The following is a 21,154-nucleotide window of genomic DNA, read 5'->3' on the forward strand; positions in this document are numbered from 1 at the left end:
CCTTTTACTCAAAAGACAGTGATCAAGCCATGCTGCTATAGTTTAGTCCCGTTAGCCAATACATATCCCACTCACTCAAGCTGTAGATGGCTTTGAGTCTTCTGAGAGTGATTGCGATTTCTAAAAATGCTCCATAAACACACATGCCAGGTTTTTTGTAACACATAAGTTCAAGTGATGAACAGTAGCTCTGAAGTTTGGACACAGAAATCTGCAGTTTTTGTGGCCCTTTGCTTTTGTTTTTGGTCATGAGCACGTATTTAGAGGCAGGTTTATGGGACTACTGCCCATTGTGTTCCATTACAATTACTCAGCAGGGCATGCATCCCATCCCAGTAATGAAGTGGGTGTTACAGTGGGTGGATTTGAGCGGCCACTATTCTGTATTTCTGCTACTGGGTACAAGGACTGAGTGGCAGAGAATAGCAGCAGCGCTGGCAGCGTGGCACGGTGACAGAAAGCGTGGTGGACCAGCAGACCAACCACAGAACCACAGGCAACAATCTGAGTCTTCAAACGTGTGTTTATATAAGTGTCAGGAGGAATGGAGAATTACATTTCAAAGCCCAGTATATAAAGTTTGTATTGATTTAATCTAACATGTAATCTGTTTTGCTGTCTGACACTGATTCTGGCAATAAAAGAGAATCATGTAAGACAGCATTATAGATAATACGACCATAGATCAAATGGAGTTTGGGCAAGAGAAGGGCAATAGATCATGTTCAAGCTAGACTGCTTAGCTCTGGAATTCATAAACTAGCTCCTAAATCGAGGTGGCTTTCAATTTAAGTTTTCAATTTACAGATGTAGGATTTTAGAAGAGGGTTCCTGTGGACTGGGATCTGTATCTCTTTCAGTCGGTCGCTTAACAATACAACTGCAAAGAAAATGATCCACTGATAAATAAACAAATGCCTACAGACAGATCTTTTGAATGAATGTCTGTAAATAATACTACATGACATTCAAGTCTGAATATATGTACTGTCAAAGCATCTTCCATGACTGCACTGTTCTTCATACAAGCATTTCCTGTTATCTTTCTTATAATCTGCAAATAACACTCTGACACGGCAACGCTTTCATCTTCTGCGTGAAATAATCGAAAATTTAACACTTCGTTTTACAACACTTTTAGTTAGTCAGATTCATTCATCATCATTTTTGATAAAAGAATTACATTTAATAATTAATTGGTCTGATTTGTCTTTTTAAACTTGAATTAAAGTAGTTTTTCTGTTAATGTTTTGGAAGAATTAATAGATATCATTTCATACAATGATTCTCTAAATCTTTGTTCGCTGTCGACTGCAGTTTAATCTAATAACTGCAACTGACACCTAAATGAAGACTGAGATTTAATGTCTGTGGCTTTGCTTCTATGATAATGATATGTTTTTTGTTATTGCCATTGTTTTGGCCAATCCCAACTCTCTTGCTCCCTTATTTGTGAATTAAGTACATGGAGACATATTTACAACTCAACAATGTATGTTATCTGACATTATAGATAGTATAGTGAATACAACATAACCTTTGTTTAAGACAATTGTTCGCTGAGGAGACGACAACTATGAGCTACTAGCACCACCCTCTGGTAACCAATTACTACAGTGTGAATCTCTAATCGGCACAGGTTATAAAACTAATAGAAGGTGAAATAAATTGTCAGAACTGAAGAGTTGGTTGACATTTCAATATTAAAACAATGCTTATAATTTATCAGTGTTGTGAACATTTAGATTCTCATGATAGCAACGCAGGATCAGTTCAGCTGAGGTAGACACTCAGCTTATTTTATCCATTACTGCACTCTAGTGTTACAAATAAATATGTGCACTTGTGCATTTGCATCAAATGTGCATTTGTAAATCGACAGCGTGAACACAAAGACTAAATTTCACTGAAGGTATGACATTAAAATGTCTCCAAAATATTTTCTTTGTTTCTGAAGAGTGATAAATATGAGGGCGGCACAGTGGCGAGGTGGTTAGCACTGATGCCTCGCAGCGAGAAGGTCCGAATCCATGGGCCGACTGGGCCTTTCTGTGTGGAGTTTGCATGTTCTCCCTGTGTCTGCGTGGGTTCTCTCCGGGTACTCCGGCTTCCTCCCACCATCCAAAGACATGCTCATTAGGTTCATTGGTGATTCTAAACTGGCCGTAGGTGTGCATGTGAGTGTGAATGGTTGTCTGTCTCTCTGTGTGTTAGCCCTGCGATACACTGGCGACCTCTCCAGGGAGTACACCGCCTTTCACCCGATGAAAGCTGAGATAGGCTCCAGCAGACCCCGCGACCCTTCACAGGAATAAGTGGTTACAGAAGATGAATGAATGAATGTAATAAATATGCCAATCAGTAATAACATTATGACCACTGACCCAATATTGTATGGGTTCCCCTTGAGGCATGGACTCCACTACACCTCTGACCTCTGAAGGGGTGCTGATGTCAAAATGTTCACTTGCTGCCTAATAAATCCCACCCATTGACAGGTTCCATGACAAATACACAATCAGTGTTATTCACTTCAACTGTCACCTGGTCATTATGTTATGGCTGTGTATGCTTCTGTTTAATACACATGGAGGAGTGATGAGCAGACATAAAAGGATTACTTATCATCATTATTGATAGTGGTGGAATTAATAATCATTGCTCACATAATTACTTTACATTCTTGCTAGGACTACTCGATTACTTTGGCAACCTGCAAACAACATAAACACACATGCATCTCTTACCTTCTGTGCTCCAGTAAAGTAAATCTGTGGGGCTTCCCAAACTGTGCTGACTTTCTTCCTGAGGTTCTTGGGAATCATGAGGCATTTGTCGATGGCCAGCTCTGGATAGACCACTTCAAGTTCACCACTTTATTGAAGACAGGTGATTTTCATGTTACATTCTGCAGTATACTGAGGACAAACATCCTAATATGTTTACTAAGGCCGACTAAAAATGTTTCAAAGCTGCCATGAGCAAAAAGTGCTAAGTGCAACATTTAGTGAGAAAATTAAGCTGCAATCATTTTAATTATCCAGTGATCACAACTCTCTGAGATATTATAGGATACTTACTGACAGAAAGAAGCATCCAGAGAGGTCAGGGTCTCATGTGTTGCTTGCACATGGAAAAGGAAGGCGGATAACAACGCAAAAGGTACCAGTGTAGCCTGCAGAACAGAAGTGTTCAATTAGGGAATTATTTTAAACAAATAAGACTGCTCATGAATGAATTATGAATTCTTCTGTTTGATCCACAGCTATGCACTGTAGCGTAACTGAGAAACAGGTAACTGTACAGTGACAGTCGAGGTCATAGTACAGTATATCTCTAATAAGTGACTGTTCAGTATAAACATGTCGTTCTCCTGTAAAGTGGTATATTGGAGTTTGCTAGTCAAAGTTGAAAAGTGTCACAGTTAGTTTCAGTTTGCATTGTCTGTAAAAAAAGTATTATGCCAATGCCTCAGTGTTTGTTTAGTCTGAACACCAACTACTCATTTACCTATCTGAGTAAAAGAGAGAAAGAAAAACAAGAAACTTTAATATTTCAGAAGCCAAAAATAATATATCTTATGCTTAACCTTAGATTATAGATTATATAGCTATGGATTTATTGTATGACTGATTTTTACAATTTTACTTCAATTAATCTATGCATGTATGGTGTTTTATTTACCATTTAACTCAAGTAACTAAACGCAAGTCAGACAAGTCAAGTCTATGTTCAGTACATGCATTAATACGTTATACTGTATGATCTTGCTCACTGCCTGCAGTGCACAATATTAGGTAACATTGCATTAGAGTGATGTAACTTACTTGCAATTCATCTGGTATTTCATATAATTTACGATTCTACCCATCTTCACTGAGCACCAAGTCTACAAATCCAAATGATGCTGCAGTCCATCCTACAGTTAAGTACAACAGTGAGGTGTGAGGTGTGCAAAACAAACGCTCAACCAAATTAATCTAAATATCTCCACAGCTGTCTTATATACATATTATACTATTATATACATATATAGAAAAAGTTGGGCAATACGTGTTTTAAATTATTTATATATATAATTAAATGATCTACCAAGTACACCATTACTTGTACATACAGTATGTATTTAATATGTATATAGGTATGTGTATATGTATGCTCCAGTTTACGGGAATATATGTGGGTATATTTGTTTTTATATGTATATATACTTGTATACTGTTATTGTAAAAGACTTACTTGGCACTAGAGACAGTATGGTCTCTTGTAGCTTGACATGTATTATTTGACAGATTATTTCAGCTTCCATTTGATTCCTTTCTTTTTCCTTGACATAGTTTTTTATGTATGCATGGTGTTTTTTATTTTTATTTTTTATTATCATTATTGTTGTTGTTTTTTTTACCGTTTTCAGGAATTACTCTTATGGTCCGGACCAATCGCAGCTTGTTTAGACACCTCACATCACCTACACCTGTTGGACTAGATGGCACACTGTTTCTAGAAACACTCAACATTGACTGCAACACTTTCAGTGACAAATTTTAAATTTGTGTCTCGCGCGTTAATTCTCCTGCAACCGTCACGCGCAACACACACACACACAGACGCACGCAAACAAAAAGTGTTTCTATATTTAACCACATGAAAAGCATTAAGTTACAGTGTGTACGACACAAAACGACACTGTCATGCTTTCGGTTGTCTGTCTAGTCATGACAAACTTATTGCTTGATCAAAAGTGACTCTCAACCGGAAATGCAATTGAAGTTGATGCATAAATTTAGCCCTCACTTGTTTTAGCTTGTTTATATTTGTGTATCACGTCTTATAAATCGACACGGTATCAAGTGTCCACGGTGCAGACACACAGCTAAAAACAACAAACACAGTGCAGTTGTCTTGGTAAGCCTCATGGTTTTAAGGTATATTTGTTCTGAACGTTACCATCTTTTTAAAGCTGTCCACTTAGCTGCAGGTTTCTGCTTCTGCCTCGGGCGTTGTTGCTGCCGCCTCTGCGCAGTACAGGATCCTCCTGACGCACCAGGATGAAGTTTCTCATGACTATATACAACAGCTGTTAAGAGGAAATAAAAACAGGAGGCACCCAAACTGCACATGTCGCTCCTTTTTTATTTAGTAAATATTATTTACACATTTTCAAGAACACATGCTACAGAATTTTAGATTTACAGCTCCTAAACCATAAAAACAGCTCTTGAGAACAAAAATACCTGGTGACTAAGGAAAATGCCATCCAGGCATTGAACACTGAGAAAACATTCAAGTGTTTTTTTTAATGTTTTTTTTGTTTGTTTGTTTGTTTTTTTTTACTTATTGTTTTTTAATCTATTTAATTTTCAACCATTTCTAAACAAGGCCTCTTAAACTATGCAGTAGTGATTGTGCAGCATATATAATATATTCCTGGTGCTGCGAAAGCTCCCTTTGGTTTGTGCTTCTCTGCAGCTGTGATATTAGCACCCAAACATATGGAAAAGGGCCCCACTGACAACGTCTTGGTAATTTATGATCTAATCTTTTCTTTTTTTTATTTTATTATTTATTTTTTTACCTGATGTTGTCTACTACTCTCTAATGATGTTGCAGAACCCTCTAATGCAATTTGAATAGAACCTGGTGCTACGAAGCAGTGCAAGTTGGTAGTTTCAAAGTCAGACATTTTAATATGCATAGTACAAAACAGTGTCTATGTTAAACTATGCAGTAGCTTGTATTGATTGCTATTTGAATTGCAGAAGTCATCACACAATATTCACATGTTTGAGTAGCTATCTAACTTTCAGTGTCTACGCTGTCTGGAGCTCATTAGCATAAATGAAACTTTAAAATAGTGAAACTAATTTGAAATCCCTGTATGTTGTGGTATCTTGGGTGGCCTTGATGGTCAGAGTCTTTAATTATTTCTGTGAATCAGCTTTAAGGACATTAACCTTAAGCAGTGTTCAAGCTAAAGGACACTCCTCGGACTCCTCAGATTACACACCAACTGTTTGCTTTACATCCATATTGTGGATTATGTACATTTACAAATACGCACACAGCCTAGTGAGCACCATGGTAGCTTAAGATATAGCAAACAAATTAGTGACCACAGCAACACTACATTACATTCAATACCACAGTACACTGTACATTAAGGCATGAGGTGTTGTTGATGCAAAACATCAGCGGAAGATTCACTGAGAAATGCAATGCACTGAGGAATGAAATGCATGTTTATGAACTTCATCAGTCACACCACAAGGCAAGTTATGACAATACAGGCCCGCTTGTACTTAACCTGTTACACTACACTGCATTTGTGTGAACTGGACATTATTTCAATGGTTTAATAAAGTAAAGCCTTCAGAACAAGGATAAAGCTGGCTCTAGAAGAGTGTGCAATGAGAATAGGAGAGAGTACAATGTTTCTGGAGATGGACTTATCCATCTCCCAATGTCTGACCGTGTATTCCAAAATGATTTGAGCAATTAAACTATTTAATGACAGATCCTGTGTTTAATTAGCAATAGACAATTTAATGTAATTGAGAATAATTTAAAGCTACTGCTTGGAGCACCGGCACCACCGCTCATCTGAATTTTCCATTTTAAATGATGACAAATTACTTTATCTATTCTGGCGAGCCCTGTTTATGCAGTGTAGTTATTAGGTCAGGAGTTAATACATGTAAGGATTGTTTTTTGTTTCTTAATCAGTTCATCCAATGGATCATTCTGAGGCTCTTTGTTGGGCTCTAAAATATCTTTCTCGTCATAAAGAGTGTGGAAAAGAATCATATACAGGATTGATATAAGCTGCAAAAGCAAATGCTGCAATTAGAATTTACTCTTTTAATAACAATAGCATGTCATATGGATGTACCGTGAATCTTTAGAATGTAATTTATATGAGCATAACTCTACCTTTCTTTGCACTGTAATCCTTTTTTTTTTTTTTAACTATTAGTCAACTGTTTATCTGAAGTGTATGTAATATGCATGTATACTACAGTATATAGTAGATGTAACTTGAGGTCAGCACAATGAGTATTCAGGTGTTTTCAACAACAGTTTGTAGCTGCACAGTAACTAAACGCATGTCAGATAAGTCAGCATATGCATTACTCAGTAACACTGTATGATTCCGCTCACTGCCTGCAGTGCACAACATTAGGTAACAGCACATTTAGAGTGGTGCAAGCTACTTGCAGTCCATCCCTGTATTTTTTTTTATATAATTTACAATACTTCCCATCTTCACTGAGCACCAAGTCTACAAATCCAAATAATGCTGCAGCCCATCCTACAATCAAGTACAACAGTTAATGACAATCTTAAACATATACTGTAAGGTGTGCAAAATAAATCAACAAAAATGGTCTAAACCTCTTCTCAACTGTCCTTAGAAACCTTTTAATTGTCTTGTTTTAGTATCCTCGCCAGTTCCTTTTTAAAAATGCAGCACGTCACGACACCATACTGTCTCTAGTGCCATTTGCCACAATGCTTCCACTGGAGGTTCTTGTGTGTGTCTCTGTGGAGAGGAGTCAAGAAAGTGCCCGAGGTGCGTAGAAGAGCGTGGATGAGTTCACCCGAGCATGAGGAAGCCTCTTTCATGTACAAGTCTTACATAGCGTAGTGTAGACAGTCAGGGGGCATCCTCTGAGAAACAAAAGCAAATCTCTAAAGGCCAGATTGCCACCAGTGGTTGGTACGCCATAGTCAAGGAGGGATGGTAATGTCCACTTCAGATCTGGATGCACTGCTGTTGATTGTGAGATATATTATGTCTTGCTTTCCGGGATGACAGTGGTCAAGAAGAACCACTCAAACGTAAAACTGAATCAGAGTCGGGAAACGTGTGCTGACAAGCCTCATCAAGCATCTCATAGCAAAATATTATTGATCCAGTTTGGTTTTGCTGGCATTTTACAGAAAATACAGATATTTTCCTTGATTTGGGATCTCCTGTGTCTCAGGAAACTGAATGCATTCATGTAAACTTAAGCCCTTTTTTGACAAGAAGCCTCAAATCACAAGATCACAATATATAAATACTGAGTGTGTCCAATCACTTTTAGCTGTGCAAGCTGTACACAAACATTCAAACACAGAATGACTGTACAGAAATTAACAGGAGTAGAAGTTGCCAGTATTTTTAATTTATGCATACGTGGTCAGAGTAAGTATGGTTAGAATGTATGACTCCAGTAACTAATTCTGGGCAGGCCGTGCTAATGGTACATCCTGTTGTTGAGATCATACTGTACACATGGTTTAGTAGATTGTACAAACACTTAAGGGCAAAGTGTTATATCTCTGAGACTTAAGTTCTGTGTTTAATTGCTGGTTGTTGCAGCTGATAAGCAGCACTTGGTTATCAGTTCAAGTTGTTATGATAATTATGACCAGAGGTGGAAAGTTCTGTACCAGCAGAGTCCTATTTATTTTTTTTTCAACTTAAAACTCAGGTGGTGGAACATATAACAATCCATACGACTTCATGTTTGCGCCTGTGCCGTTTGTCAGCAAGTCACTGAGATCTGAGTCGTATGTATACAAAGCTGAAAATCTAAGGAACAAAACTCATTACTTTGAACAACAGACTGAGCCGACCAAGTAAACTCGGAAAGGTGTTTGACTGCAGAGGCAAACAGTCAGGAGAAGAAACTGTGTGCCTGAATAATTGGGGTGTACCTAGCCAGCAGTACTTATCTTCTATATTACCTTTTACAGCTTGCATCAACACTGACCCACTCTGGAGTGGACCTCCCCTTATCACTTGGTCAGATGACAGCAGATGAGCCAGAAGATGGAGAGTTCGAACTAGGGGAGGAAGGAAGGTTCCAGAAGAGCCACTTGCGTTTACATTGGCGTCTCTGGTACAGGTAGTCCTCCTTGTCCCGCTCTTTGCGTGCTCTTTGGTAGTGGTCATCCTCTTTTAGGTACCACACAGGTGGCCAGCGATGTTTCTCAAAGTATTCTTGGTTCTCTGTGAATAAACATTTTCATTAATTCAAAGATGCCATGTGAGTTTCAGATGATATTGATTGTCTTTTTGCATTATTGGTAAGACCAATACAGTTCAGGCATGAACCAATACTTGGGAGAGAATGGGTTTGCTGAGTTTAATCTCCTGCAAATGGTCACAAGAGACATAGTGTCATGGTTGAGTTTTGAATATTTCCTGTGAGCCTGTTCTTTGTGTTTCCTGTTTTATTTTGTAAAGTTCTTCTTTGTGTTTCCTGTCTTGTGTTACTTCCTGTGTTTCCCCCTTTTGATTGTTGGATTGTTTTCTCCGCCCTCCTTATTTCCACCTGTGTCTCGTCACCCCTCTGCCCACAGTCCTGCCATTCCCTTTGTTCTCTGTCGTGTTGTCTGCTGTCTCTCCCCTGTCCTGCGACGTTACCCTGTTTGTCTTGTACTCGTGCTTCTTCCTGTTCCTTAGTTTTCATCTTGGTTGCAGTTCTCACCTGTTTTTGAACTTGCGTTCTTAGATTACCCTGCCGCAAGTGCAGCACCTTTAGTTTCCTGTTTTTGCAAGTTTTCATTAAATACATTTTGTTGCCTCATCCCACTGTGTCTTGCATTTGGGTCCCACCTGACCAGGAATCGTGACACACAGGTTTCAAGCTTGTGTGACGCCAAAGCATTTTTGTTTTGTGTTGCTTTTGTTGTTTTGTTTTGTGTTTTTTGCACTGAGTACGAATAAGAGGATGTTAAAAGTTGTACTAGCATGTATCACATCATGTATGTTACCTGTGGACTTGGCCTTCATGTCTCGAGGAAACTTGCGACACACACTGTTGTAGTTAGTGCAGATGTGGTGAAGACACCAACCAGTGAGCTGCTGAGCACCGTGGAACTGTAAATACAAAAACCATACTGTCATTTTTGAGTGTGATCTCAGTATTTGAGCTACTATATGGGCAGGATTAAATGCAATTGGCATTAATCAGTGGATGAAAAAAATGACTTTCATTTATAGCAGACAACAGTACAGTGGACTCACATTCAGAAAGTCATGTTTGGTGTTTCATGTAAATTCTTTAGTTGCATTGAGGAGCTTTAGCACTGGCACGTTAGCACCAGAATACTAATTTTTACCACAGGCAATAGTATAGCAGCTGTGAAAACGAAAGTGAAAGTGTCAAAGTAGAGCTGAAATTGAGAAAGTAGCTACTGAATATATGACCAGGGTCAAGTTAACAATGATGCCACGACAACGAGCGCTCCACTGGTTTAGGATTTTTGCATCTTACTTAATAAATTAGATATTAATCAGATTGCTGCAACATGAACATGTGGTCTTTGCCTGGTTTGTAATCTGGCCTTGTACATGAGACTGATGAGATCGAGCTTGGGGGAAAATAACACATGAAGCACATCTGGGTCTGAGTAATTGGATAAACCTAAGTGCTGAAAGTGATGTAGCATATTGCAGCCTAAAAAATAAAAGTGTTTCTTTGGCCCCACCTACTGGGTGTAAAGATTATTTCAGCCTCCAAGTAACCCCTCATTATGCCAAAGCATTAAATAGGTACTTTTACGTGCCCTGTTGGAGATGTCTGACAGGTCAAATTACCTGGGCCATGTCCAAGTACACCAGCACATCTCCATCAATGTCAGTCCCCATCATCGCTGCCTCCGTGAATACTGTTACTGTGTAGAGCTCTGAAAGAAACACAAAAGCTCACTGATGTGGAAACACGCACAATGATTTTGTGTAATACAATCCTGTAGTTTACAGGGCAATAACTATACCGAATATAATACCTGTAAGTGCAACCAAGTGCGGGAGGCAAAGACGATTGGCAAGAACAATAAGCTCCATTGCATCCAGGTCAGGCCGAGAACAAAACCGCCCCGTGTAGAGATATTCTAGCACAGCCCTCATGCAGCTGCGAGTTGTGTTGGGAAACAGCACCTGAGAAACAGGAACATACGACACAGACATGACTTAGGAGCTCATGGCATTTGCTGGTTTGCATTTTAAAAACAATGATAATAAAAAAAGAGGCAGAATTAAAGTAAGTTAGTTCTATTCTTTTCTAATTTATTTTGTAATTTGAGTTCTTCTTTACCATCAATAGAAACAAAATATAAAAACACCTTTTGTCTCCAACTGTCTCTGAGCTGATAATACTTCTAAAAATAGCTTTGCAGAGCCACGTGATTTTTGACCTTACAGCTTTTAAATCCTCCATATATTAGCGGAAGCATTTCTTCTCGTACATGATATCCAGTAATATTTTCTTTCAGAGTACAAAATCAAGGTAACAGAGCCAAGAGAACTATATGTTTGGATCACAAAGCCACCTTAATTGTATTAGAACAGATTTGCAGTCCTCTAATTAAATTATACTTTGTAGGCAAACCAATAACCCACAGGCGCTCTGTTTTGGTCAGTACATACAGTACATTGATCTTTGTTACACTAGTGTGCTTTGTGTAATTGTATCTAAATTTTAAATGCTTTCTAGTCTCAGAAGGTACTGCTGATTTTAGCCTGTATTTGATTTACCTCTTTAGTGCAGCTCTCCACAAAAGGCCCACCAAACATAGCTGCCATCCAGTCACAACTAGAGATCAGCAGAGGCTTGTGCGCCATGATCGTCCCATCATCTAGCTTGAATACTACATCTGCAACGCATAGTAAGACGCTGACAACACCTCACGTGTACATCCATATATTTCAAGGAGGACACATGAACACGCATGGTTAGTTATTTTTTTTACTTACCAGAAAATGTGCCTTTGGCCAAGCACTCTTTGACTCGGTTTGTACGCCGTACATGGAAGGCTTTGGTGATTTCTTGGTTCATGAAGGCTTCATTGTTAAGTATGTTTGCCACCATCATGCGCAGGTCAAAGACCTCCAGCAGCTCAGCAATGTGTGCAATGTGCATTAGCTCTTTCTCATTCTCGTCTAACTGTCCGGTATACAAGTAGCGAAGTACTGCCCGAAATGGACCAAGCTGCATGGACTGGTCCATGTGCACTACAGTCATAGGCCTGGGGTTGTAAGTTAGAGGGTCGTCTACCAGCTCCTCCTGGATGCTGACAAAGGCTCGGCTCCACGAGGAGAGCAGCCTACCCCGCCGCGCCCCCTCAGAGTCTTTTAAGGTCCCATCACTTGTGCAGGCCCTCAGGTTGGCCCTGTCTCCATCATCGCTGCTCTCACAAACATCAAAGCTAGCAGCGCGCATCAGCAGTTCTCTGCCAGAGAGAGGACCACGAGGGGGCCTTTCAGTCTCCTCATGTTGTGTGTCCATGATGAAGAGGTCATAGAACTTTGAAGAAGAAGTCGCCAGGTATATCTTGTGTGCAAAGATTTTCTGTCGTTCCTGCAGGACCAGGATGACGTCAGCACAGTGTGGGTCCTCCAGCAGGCCGACTGGATGCTCCTCTGTGGTGGTTGGGGGAGGAGGCACAGTGATAATAGGTGGGGGAGGTTTCGGTGGCAGGAAGGGCGCCTGAAGGAGAGGCCGCTGAACATTTCTGAGGTGAGATTTCCAAAACTGCAGGTGGCGGCGGGAAATGAGTGCGGCTCGGATAGCATTATCAAAGACGTCCTTGACTCCAAACTGAGCAACAACACTGGTTTCATAATATGGCACTCCCAACTCTTTGGCCACCTCTCGGCCTCTCTCAGGAGGTAGAATCTCATTTGATTTGATGGGCCTGAAAAACAAGGAAATATATCAAAGGCAATTAGCAAAGAGTAAATCACAACAAAATTCTCTCACTTCTTCTCTAACATAAAACTTTGAATGCCTTGCGTTCATAGACATTAAATACAAGTGCCAGTACCTAGCTAAAGGCCTCCTTGCCCTGTTCACTGCCTCCAGGTCTGCATAGCGCAGGTCCAGCTGACATCCTACCAAGATGACAGGAGCACGGGGGCAGAAGTGCTTGATCTCAGGGTACCACATGGTCTTCACATGGTACAGAGAGTTGGGATTAGCGATTGAGAAGCATAGTACCACAACATCAGACCTGAAGGGAAGCCACAAGGGAAATTGTCTTTACTAAGACTGCAGCAAAGCAAGTACTAGACCTGCACTGAGCATTTGATGCTCTCTCACCTGCCATATGCAAAGCGCCGGTCCTTATGATGGTCTCCAAAAGTATCCCAGAGCCGAAGGGACACGCTGACGTCGTCCACTACATCTCTGGAGCGCTCTAATACCTAATAAGAGATGTTTAGGATATTTAACCACCAGTATCTGAAAATCAGCTGAATTATTGTAATTCTAAAGGTCAAAATTATACAATTTTGTTTTTAAAAAACTGCAGGTAAATGGGTGTATAGTTATGAGCTTGCATACTCACCTCTTGGCATACTCTGTATTGATCAATTGCCCAGACTGTGGGCACATGTGTAGCAAGTAACTGGTACTGAGTAAGGGTGGCATTGCAGGCCCGGGCGCAGATAAGGCGCGTCTTTCCAACTGCATTGTCTCCTACCACCACACACTTGATAGTTTCAACGTTTGGCCTCTCATAGTCCATATCAGCATCTGTCAGCGGGGACCTGTCGAAATATAAAGATGCACAGACAGCTGCATCAGCACTGGGAATCTTAAACTACGGTCCCGGATGCTACAGGAACACAGGTCAATACAGACACTGACTAGCCCCCCTCTGCACTGCTCATTCTGCCTGCAGAGCTATCAATGGATGGTCTCGTGACTTCCCTGTGCCCATTCACAACTTCCCCGTACTCGTTCCTGTGATAGAAAAAAAATTAAAGTGACAAGCAAACAAAAAAGGAACCTTAGACTTGACGTCAAACCAGCAGTGAAAATGTTTATCTGCTGTGTGTTCAAAAGGGCCCTTGTAATCCAAATGATATCTATCAGCTATTCAACCATCTGCAAGCCAAAATGCCCTTCATTGTTTCTTTACAGACCAGGCCCAGCAGCCTTTCTTTAAAGCTTACGTCATCTCAACCCTATTACACTGCAATCAATACAAGGTATGTGACATACATATGCATGCACCTTCATTAAAGGAAATGGAAGGAATGGGTTAAGAGGCTATTTCTGTATCTTGAAAGTGGTTGATGGCTAATGATGAATGTACCCAGACTGGTTTCCAAGGGAACTGTAGACTGTGCTTGTGTCAGGTAATCATCTGTATGTCATACTGATACAGATTTCTGTGCATCTAACGGACAGTAGCTACAATATAAAATAGCACAGTGGTCACATGTAAGACCAGCTCAACCTCATTTTAGTTCTAACCTCCGGACATCAAACTGGGTGCAGTGAATGTCCCAAACTTTGGTTTCACTTCTAGATCAAGACACCAGGCATCCATTCCAGTTTCGCCCCCTTCCTCCTTGAAATCATTCATATTTCGACTCTCAGACAAGCTGTGGCAATTTTCTTAAGAATGAGGTCAACTAGTATTTCTGCACACGATGAACCCCAAGTAGTTCAGTATCAAGAATAAATGCCACCTTTCTAAAGCAACTAACACTTCAACCAGAGGACAGAGATGGTATGATTAGAAAACAGATCTCTTACAGCCAGAATTGTACATTTAAGTACTACTATCACTATGATTTTTTTTTTCTTGCAGCGGTCACTTGCAGCCATTCATAAAATCAGCTTTTCATTGACTGCACGATCTGCATCCCTATAGGCTCCCCTCTCTTAAGCCATAAACAACAGTGACCTTAGACTGGGCCTGTATAAAAACTAAAGAGATACAACGCCTTTAATATTGCTCATTCATGTGCCCTTTCCTGTTACAGTCTACGCTGCGCAACTCCCGAAATAATTCATCAGATTTTTAAAATGGTCAGCTAGATTAAAAACCCATGCAGCGAGTCATCTTAAATACATGGGCGCTGAATAAGACTGCAGCCACATTTATCAGCCATAACAGAAATGATAAAATAGTGCATATCCTACCAGAAGGACCGAACAGTCCCTCCACCACCGAGACACTAGTCATGAGGCTCTGCTGCATTACGCGTTATGTAACGCCCCGTCACTGACTCCTGAGCCTGTTTATCCTGCTCCGACTGTAACGTGAAAAAACAGCGACAAGCTGTAATACCCGGGCCGATGCCTCTGTAATGAATGTAGCCAGCCCTCCTTACCGCAACATAAGGAAGTGCTGCATCGAGTTGGTCGATGAACGAGATACGAAGCAGGGCTCCATCGGATGCAGCTTGCACCTGTCGGCGGCTCGTGTTTAACTTCATCTTCAAGGCGAGGTGTGCGAGGCTTGAGAATAGCCGGCCGACCGCAGATGTTCCTGTTAGGAGTCCTCCGGATCAGTGCGACGACGAATCCGGTTGCATTGCCGGGAAAACGCTGATCTGAAGCCTGTCGGTGCTTTGCAGAGCTACAGCCCTGACCGTCATGGAGCCACCTCCACTTACTGTAAAGGCCTCCGTAGCTAATAATAGGCAGGCGCACAGTCGAAAAAAAAAAAAAACCCATTCATTACAAAACACTGATCCACTTTAAAGTCGCGCAAATCTCATTCCACAGCCCATAAGCGGCCTATGGAGTCTAGCACCAACATGCTTTGACCTCTCCCTTAAAATAAGTCTGCAGTGCACAGTTTAAAAACTATTGTGTGAATGTGACTAATATACACCCTTCTACCATTTAGAGCTGAACAAAGTGGGCACTTCTGCATGAAGAATTAGCTTCCTTTATAACTGATAGTGTAAGTGTAGTAGTGGCTTTACTAGACTTCAACTGGGACAGATGGGGCCCTCCAGGAGAAAATAGCAATTAACTTGTGCATATACACTGATCAGGCTTAACATTATGACTACAGACAGTAGGAGTACATAACATTGACTATCTTGTGAAAATACAATGATCGAAAACTTTTGGACAGATCCACAGAGGCCCCTCCCCTCAACCCATAGCACCCAAAGGCCCCCACTAACAACATTCTGTTGCCAGACACCACAGGGCACCCTCAGAAGGCCCATGTCCATTCTCTGATGAGTCACAACTGTTTTGGAGGCACAAGGGAGACCTACACAATATAAGGAAAGTGGTCATAATGTTATGCCTGATCGGTGTATAGTCCATATATAGCCTATAGAGAACAGGGCACTGGGTGACTGGCTCACGAACACCAAAACTGCCTGACTGGATACATGTCTCGCTGCATCATTTAAGAGCAGTGTAAAAGGTAAATACATGCAAATCATCTGATCACGGGACAATGCGCTTGTACAGGTCTCCTATTACATTATCTACTACATTTTATTCTACTACTGCATTAAACTGACAGATTGCAGTCAACTGGATCACTAACCTCATCAGCTGACAATGTCTCAAAGCAGTCATATGTCCTTTTTCTACACCCAGATATTGTTATTTGTGAATATTGATAACATCCCAGTGTAATTCAGACTATTTAAGTCACTATGAATCACTGGTTTTACAAAAGTAAATTCTCAACACTAAAAAGTGCATTCACTACAGCTGAAAAGAACATAGTTGGAGCCATGTTATAATTTTAGAGTTACAATTACTGCATTTATTTCACATTTATTAACACACATTTGCCATTATCCAAGACAAGTGAAACACGGCATTGATGACTTGTCTTTAACAACACAAACACCAACAGCTCTTGTTGTTAGCAGTAGCTATTGTTTAGTATTCTGAGGCAGTGTACTTTCTTGTGTGATAAATAAAAAGCTACTTACCACTCACAGGTGCTGACAGCCATCATGCACAGATGGTGGAAGGCCTACCCCAGAGGTAGTTTTCACTGACAGAGAAACAGCATTCGTTTCCTCTCCCTTTAGATGCACTGAGCCTGTTCTCAGACTCAGACGTAGAAAAGCCTAAAAATCTGCAGCGAACCACAATCTCAAGAGCTATTTTATCTTTTTCCTTCGTCAGTCCGTTCTGCCCTGTTCTAAGTCATTGAAACTGCCAACAATGCAGGGCAGTGTTTGTACGTCTTAACTCTGCTCCAGCACCAACAGGATCACATTACAGTTGACCTTTACACTTGCAAATTTTATAAACCTTTAAAGCCAAAGCCGAACTGCGACTGTTGTGAAAGAACTGCTGATCCGAACAAAGATCGTTTTGTGACGCTTGAACAGATTTATAACCTCATGCATTTCTGTTTTGTCCATTACAATTCCCAAATGACAACTGAAAAGTTGTCACCATGAAATGAACTTTTGGTGGTGTCCTGGAGCAGTAAAGGATTCTGAACTCAGGCAGTGATTTCTTTTTTGTATACAGTGTATATTACGTACAGTAAGCAAGTCTATTTTACTCCTGCAGTGTTCAGTCTGCTCCACCAGATAGCGCTGACAGCCTACATTTCCTCCTTTCCTTCCTTATGTTTAGGTCTGATACATTCAACTAAAAGAAGATTTGTATGGAAACACAAATCATATACAATTAGTATAACACATGTGCTTTTTTTAAAGAAACAAACAAAAAACAATTGTGTTTAAGCTAGCAGTCTGTCAATTAATATGAAGAAAAGAGAATAAGCTATTTGTGTTCTTAGACTTGTATACATATTTTTAGGTTTGATCATTAAAATGCTTTTCTTTGAATTAGTTGTGAAAAGTTTTATTAAGTGCGATTCCGCCTTCCTTAAAGAACATATTTTTACATATTTGCAAGAAAACCTGAAAAGGTGCAGTGTTACATATACACATGGGTGTCATCTTCCCATTACAACGAGTGTGGTAAATCTCATGCTTGTAGAACAGTAAAAATGATAATTGTGAATCACTTCTTCAGAATGATTTACAAAACAGAGCTCGATATTGATTTGCCATTCTTTACTTGGAATTGAGCAAGACAGGAAGTCAGGGTTAAATGTTGTGTAAGCAAGTTGACAACAGCTTAGAAGTGCCAGAGTCCAGTCAGGTTGTCTACGGATCATTGCTTTCTTTGGTTTTGTGTTATCTTCGCTATGGCTTCCGCTGAAAGAGATCCCAAAGCTCCTTTCTCACTGGACTCCTACCATGTCTCTGGAGAATTTGGCTTCATTATTCCTGAGCCGCTGGTAGGTGGGAACGCTCAAATGCAGTCTAGATTTTCTTTATCATTAATGCTGCAGTCGCAGTGAAATACCAGCTTCTAGGAAACTTTAACTTGTGGGTGATATTTAAATTGTTGAATTAGAAATTGCCAATGATACAGTTTATTACATAGAGACACACAAAAAAGTTTAGCAGTTATAAAACTGAATTCGTAGCTGGTGGTATTCACTGAGAGCAACTGAAATTTGGTGTTGTTTATGTTTGTTTTGTGTATTGAGCTATTATTCCTAAACTTGTGTGCATTCACAAAAGCACATTTTGTTTAAACCCTTTGCCAATTTTAAGGGCACTGTGCACAGAGTATAACAACATAAAGCACAGGCCTTACAATTCTAAATCAAAATGTGCTTGATTGTTGGATGCATCTTCACATCTGTGCACTGTTGGGCTTTATTTTATCTTTTTCCCCCACACATATTCAAAGGAAGAGCTTCCACCTTACTACCGGCCATGGATGGATATTGCCATGCGAGTCCCAGAGCTTGTGGACTCGCACGAGTTGCGGTCTCACATTAACAAGGTACAAGGGGGAGGGTGATAAATTGTCAGGAGTTCACTGTGTTTATGGAGCCATGGCTCAGAGCTGTCATTCTGTCCAGATGCCACCGCTGAGCAGCAAGTTTCTGCAGAAACATAGAGAGTTACGGTTGGCACACCTGGCCCTCAGCATGATGACAATGGGCTATGTCTGGCAGGAGGGAGAGAACGACACAGTTCAGGTAACTCTGTATCTGTCTGTCAGCTGTTCTTTTGGTCTGTCTTTCCGCTACCAGTTTCCCTACAATAAACATTTTCCATTCATGACTTTCTGTTTTTAAAATTTTCTCTTAAGAAACTGCCATGTAACCTGGCTGTCCCATACTGTGAGGTATCACAGCGCTTAGGACTTCCCCCAATTCTCACCCATGCAGATGCAGTTTTGGCAAACTGGAGAAAGAAAGATCCAGAGGGGTAAGGTATCTCCTACAAGTAGTCTGATTACATCCCATATTCACGTCAGGGTATAAATCTGACATATTTCTTTCTCCATGCTGATCTTTATATATGCTGTGCCAGGCCCTTCGACATGGAGTGAGTATATTTTTACTTCAAATCCGCTCGTCTCCTCACAATGCACCGGCACACTATAAAGTATGCAAAGTTTATTGGCTCATTTGGGTCAAACAGGAACCTGGAGTTGCTGGTCAGCCTCCCGGGTGGAGACAGCGTCCGAGGTTTCTTCATGGTCACTCTGCTGGTGGAGCTGGCAGCAGTTCCTGCACTGAGGGTGAAGATGTATCAAAATGTGGAAAAAAAAAAAAAAAAAAAAAAACACCTGAAGGAGATCATTTGAAGAAATTTCAGACAAAGCCATTGTGTACCTGTGTTGCAGAGCATTCCCGTTGTGATCAATGGTATCAGGTGTGGTGACACGGACGCTGTTACCAGAGCCCTCGAGGACATCAGCCAGTCTATGCAGGACATGACAGATGCACTCAAGTTAATGCATGGTATAGTGATTCAGAGATATAATGTCAATGCATTCAATTTCATCACGTGACAAGTATTTTGATGTTGTTTTGCTTAAGTTTACGTGGAGCCTTCAGTCTTCTACGGCATTATGAGGATCTACCTATCAGGGTACAAACATCTATTATTTGATATTACTGCATTATTATTTGCAATGTGTGTGTACCCATGCCCAAAATCATTGTATGTTGCATAGATGGAAAGACAATCCGTCTATGCCAAACGGGCTGGTTTATGAAGGGGTCCAGACCGAGCCCATGGAGTTTTCAGGAGGAAGTGCTGCACAAAGTAGTCTGCTGCACTGCTTTGATGAACTTCTGGGAGTTAAACATGAAGCCAAAAGTGGTGAGATGGCAGCTAATTTGCCCTTTACACAAGTTATTTATTTAAAAAGTGCTTGAGGTGAATGTGAAGGATTCTCTGTGGTGCCTCCTTTCAGGTTCCTTTCTCACCCGTATGAGGAACTACATGCCTCCTTCCCACAAGAAACTGATCCAGGACATTTCTTCGCAACCCTCCCTGAGGAGTTTTGTCCAGCAGCAGGCCAGTGAGCGACTAAACCAGGCCTTTCACCTCTGTGTCACAAAACTGTTGGCTTTACGCAGCTACCACATCAACGTCGTCAGCCGCTTCATCACCGTACCCGCTGCCCGTGCCCGGCAACTCCGTGACCAGAACCAAGACTCGAACGGGGAGATGATCAGCAGAGCACCAGCAGCACTGGAGGAGAGGGGCACCGGTGGCTCTGGCATCATGAGCTTCCTAAAAACTGTGAGGGACCAAACAAAAGAGGCCCTCTTGCCTGAGACGAGCAGAGACATAAAACATCACAGCTGATGTGAACTGTCATGCTTGAGGTTACGCAGCAAAGTACATCAAGTATCACACATAATACTGCCAGTAAATCAACTCTGATCTCTCTACACGCTGGTTTTTGTGTCCATTAAAATGATGACTTTTGGCAGAACGAGCGTGCAAGGCCTCTGTTGCTTGTCTTACATGTAGCTTTGTTGTGTCCATAAACAAACCTCAGTTTAAGACACGAGTGATACCCATATTTCAGCGCAAACCATAATGCAAACCAATGCTTTTACTTTCAGTTACATGCGACCACTAATTCCTCCTTTAATCTGAACTGGAATGCGAAAACTTCATCAGGCATCTGTTCCAAACCCACATATGGAGGGGACATTTGGACATTAGCTGAAATCATCACTAAACGGCCTTAGTTCTGGACAAAGTGATATATTTTAGAAATAAGAAATAAGGTTTGACTTCTACAGCTAATCCTCACTATTTAATCATAAAGGTTACGGGGTTGAAAGTATAGATAATAATACTGACAGACATTTTTAGATGTCAACTCAATAGGCTGATAGTACTGCAATACCTGGTGAAACCATGGAAGGGCACTAAAGGGCAGTAAGGACAGTATCATAATAGAGCTTCCTTTTAAAAGCTATTACAGTGAAGTATAGTTGAGTGCACCAAAGGCATGCAAGCCACTGATTTGGCCTTGTCAAACAAAACTGACTCAATACTAATAATAGCCCATGCTCATGATTAATTATA

At 40.8% G+C, this 21,154-nt stretch overlaps 3 protein-coding genes across 4 annotated transcripts in view; 1 reads left to right on the top strand and 2 right to left on the bottom strand.

Annotated features, from left to right (window-relative positions):
* The window catches only part of pebp4 (phosphatidylethanolamine binding protein 4), a 47,653-nt gene extending 42,579 nt beyond the window's left edge, over window positions 1-5,074 (bottom strand). For both annotated transcript variants that reach the window (XM_084551585.1, XM_084551584.1), the window contains exons 1-3: window positions 4,948-5,074; window positions 3,081-3,175; window positions 2,748-2,874 (exon numbers count right to left, since the gene is read on the bottom strand). In XM_084551585.1, the coding sequence (XP_084407711.1) occupies window positions 2,748-2,874; window positions 3,081-3,175; window positions 4,948-4,950 (225 nt within the window). In that variant the 5' untranslated portion in view covers window positions 4,951-5,074. The remainder of the gene's footprint in view (window positions 1-2,747; window positions 2,875-3,080; window positions 3,176-4,947) is intronic.
* Window positions 5,075-7,102: 2,028 nt separating this feature from the next.
* rhobtb2a (Rho related BTB domain containing 2a) lies at window positions 7,103-15,576 on the bottom strand. The gene is made up of 10 exons (XM_084552215.1): window positions 15,122-15,576; window positions 13,342-13,543; window positions 13,095-13,198; window positions 12,820-13,005; window positions 11,750-12,690; window positions 11,531-11,649; window positions 10,783-10,933; window positions 10,592-10,680; window positions 9,766-9,871; window positions 7,103-8,998 (listed from the first exon to the last, which is right to left on the bottom strand). Exons 1-10 carry the CDS (start codon window positions 15,181-15,183, stop codon window positions 8,793-8,795), a joined length of 2,166 nt encoding a protein of 721 aa, XP_084408341.1. The 5' UTR covers window positions 15,184-15,576; the 3' UTR covers window positions 7,103-8,792.
* A 1,986-nt stretch (window positions 15,577-17,562) lies between these two features.
* ido1 (indoleamine 2,3-dioxygenase 1) lies at window positions 17,563-20,419 on the top strand (the record flags this gene model as incomplete). The annotated part of the gene is made up of 10 exons (XM_084551822.1): window positions 17,563-18,036; window positions 18,498-18,593; window positions 18,673-18,792; window positions 18,906-19,024; window positions 19,130-19,144; window positions 19,241-19,340; window positions 19,446-19,563; window positions 19,642-19,693; window positions 19,779-19,927; window positions 20,022-20,419. The coding sequence occupies exons 1-10, from the start codon at window positions 17,944-17,946 to the stop codon at window positions 20,417-20,419; spliced, it is 1,260 nt and encodes a 419-aa protein (XP_084407948.1). The 5' UTR covers window positions 17,563-17,943.
* Window positions 20,420-21,154: the final 735 nt, after the last annotated feature.

This window comes from Chelon labrosus, assembly GCF_963514085.1.
Source record: "Chelon labrosus genome assembly, chromosome: 9".
NCBI lineage: Eukaryota > Metazoa > Chordata > Actinopteri > Mugiliformes > Mugilidae > Chelon > Chelon labrosus.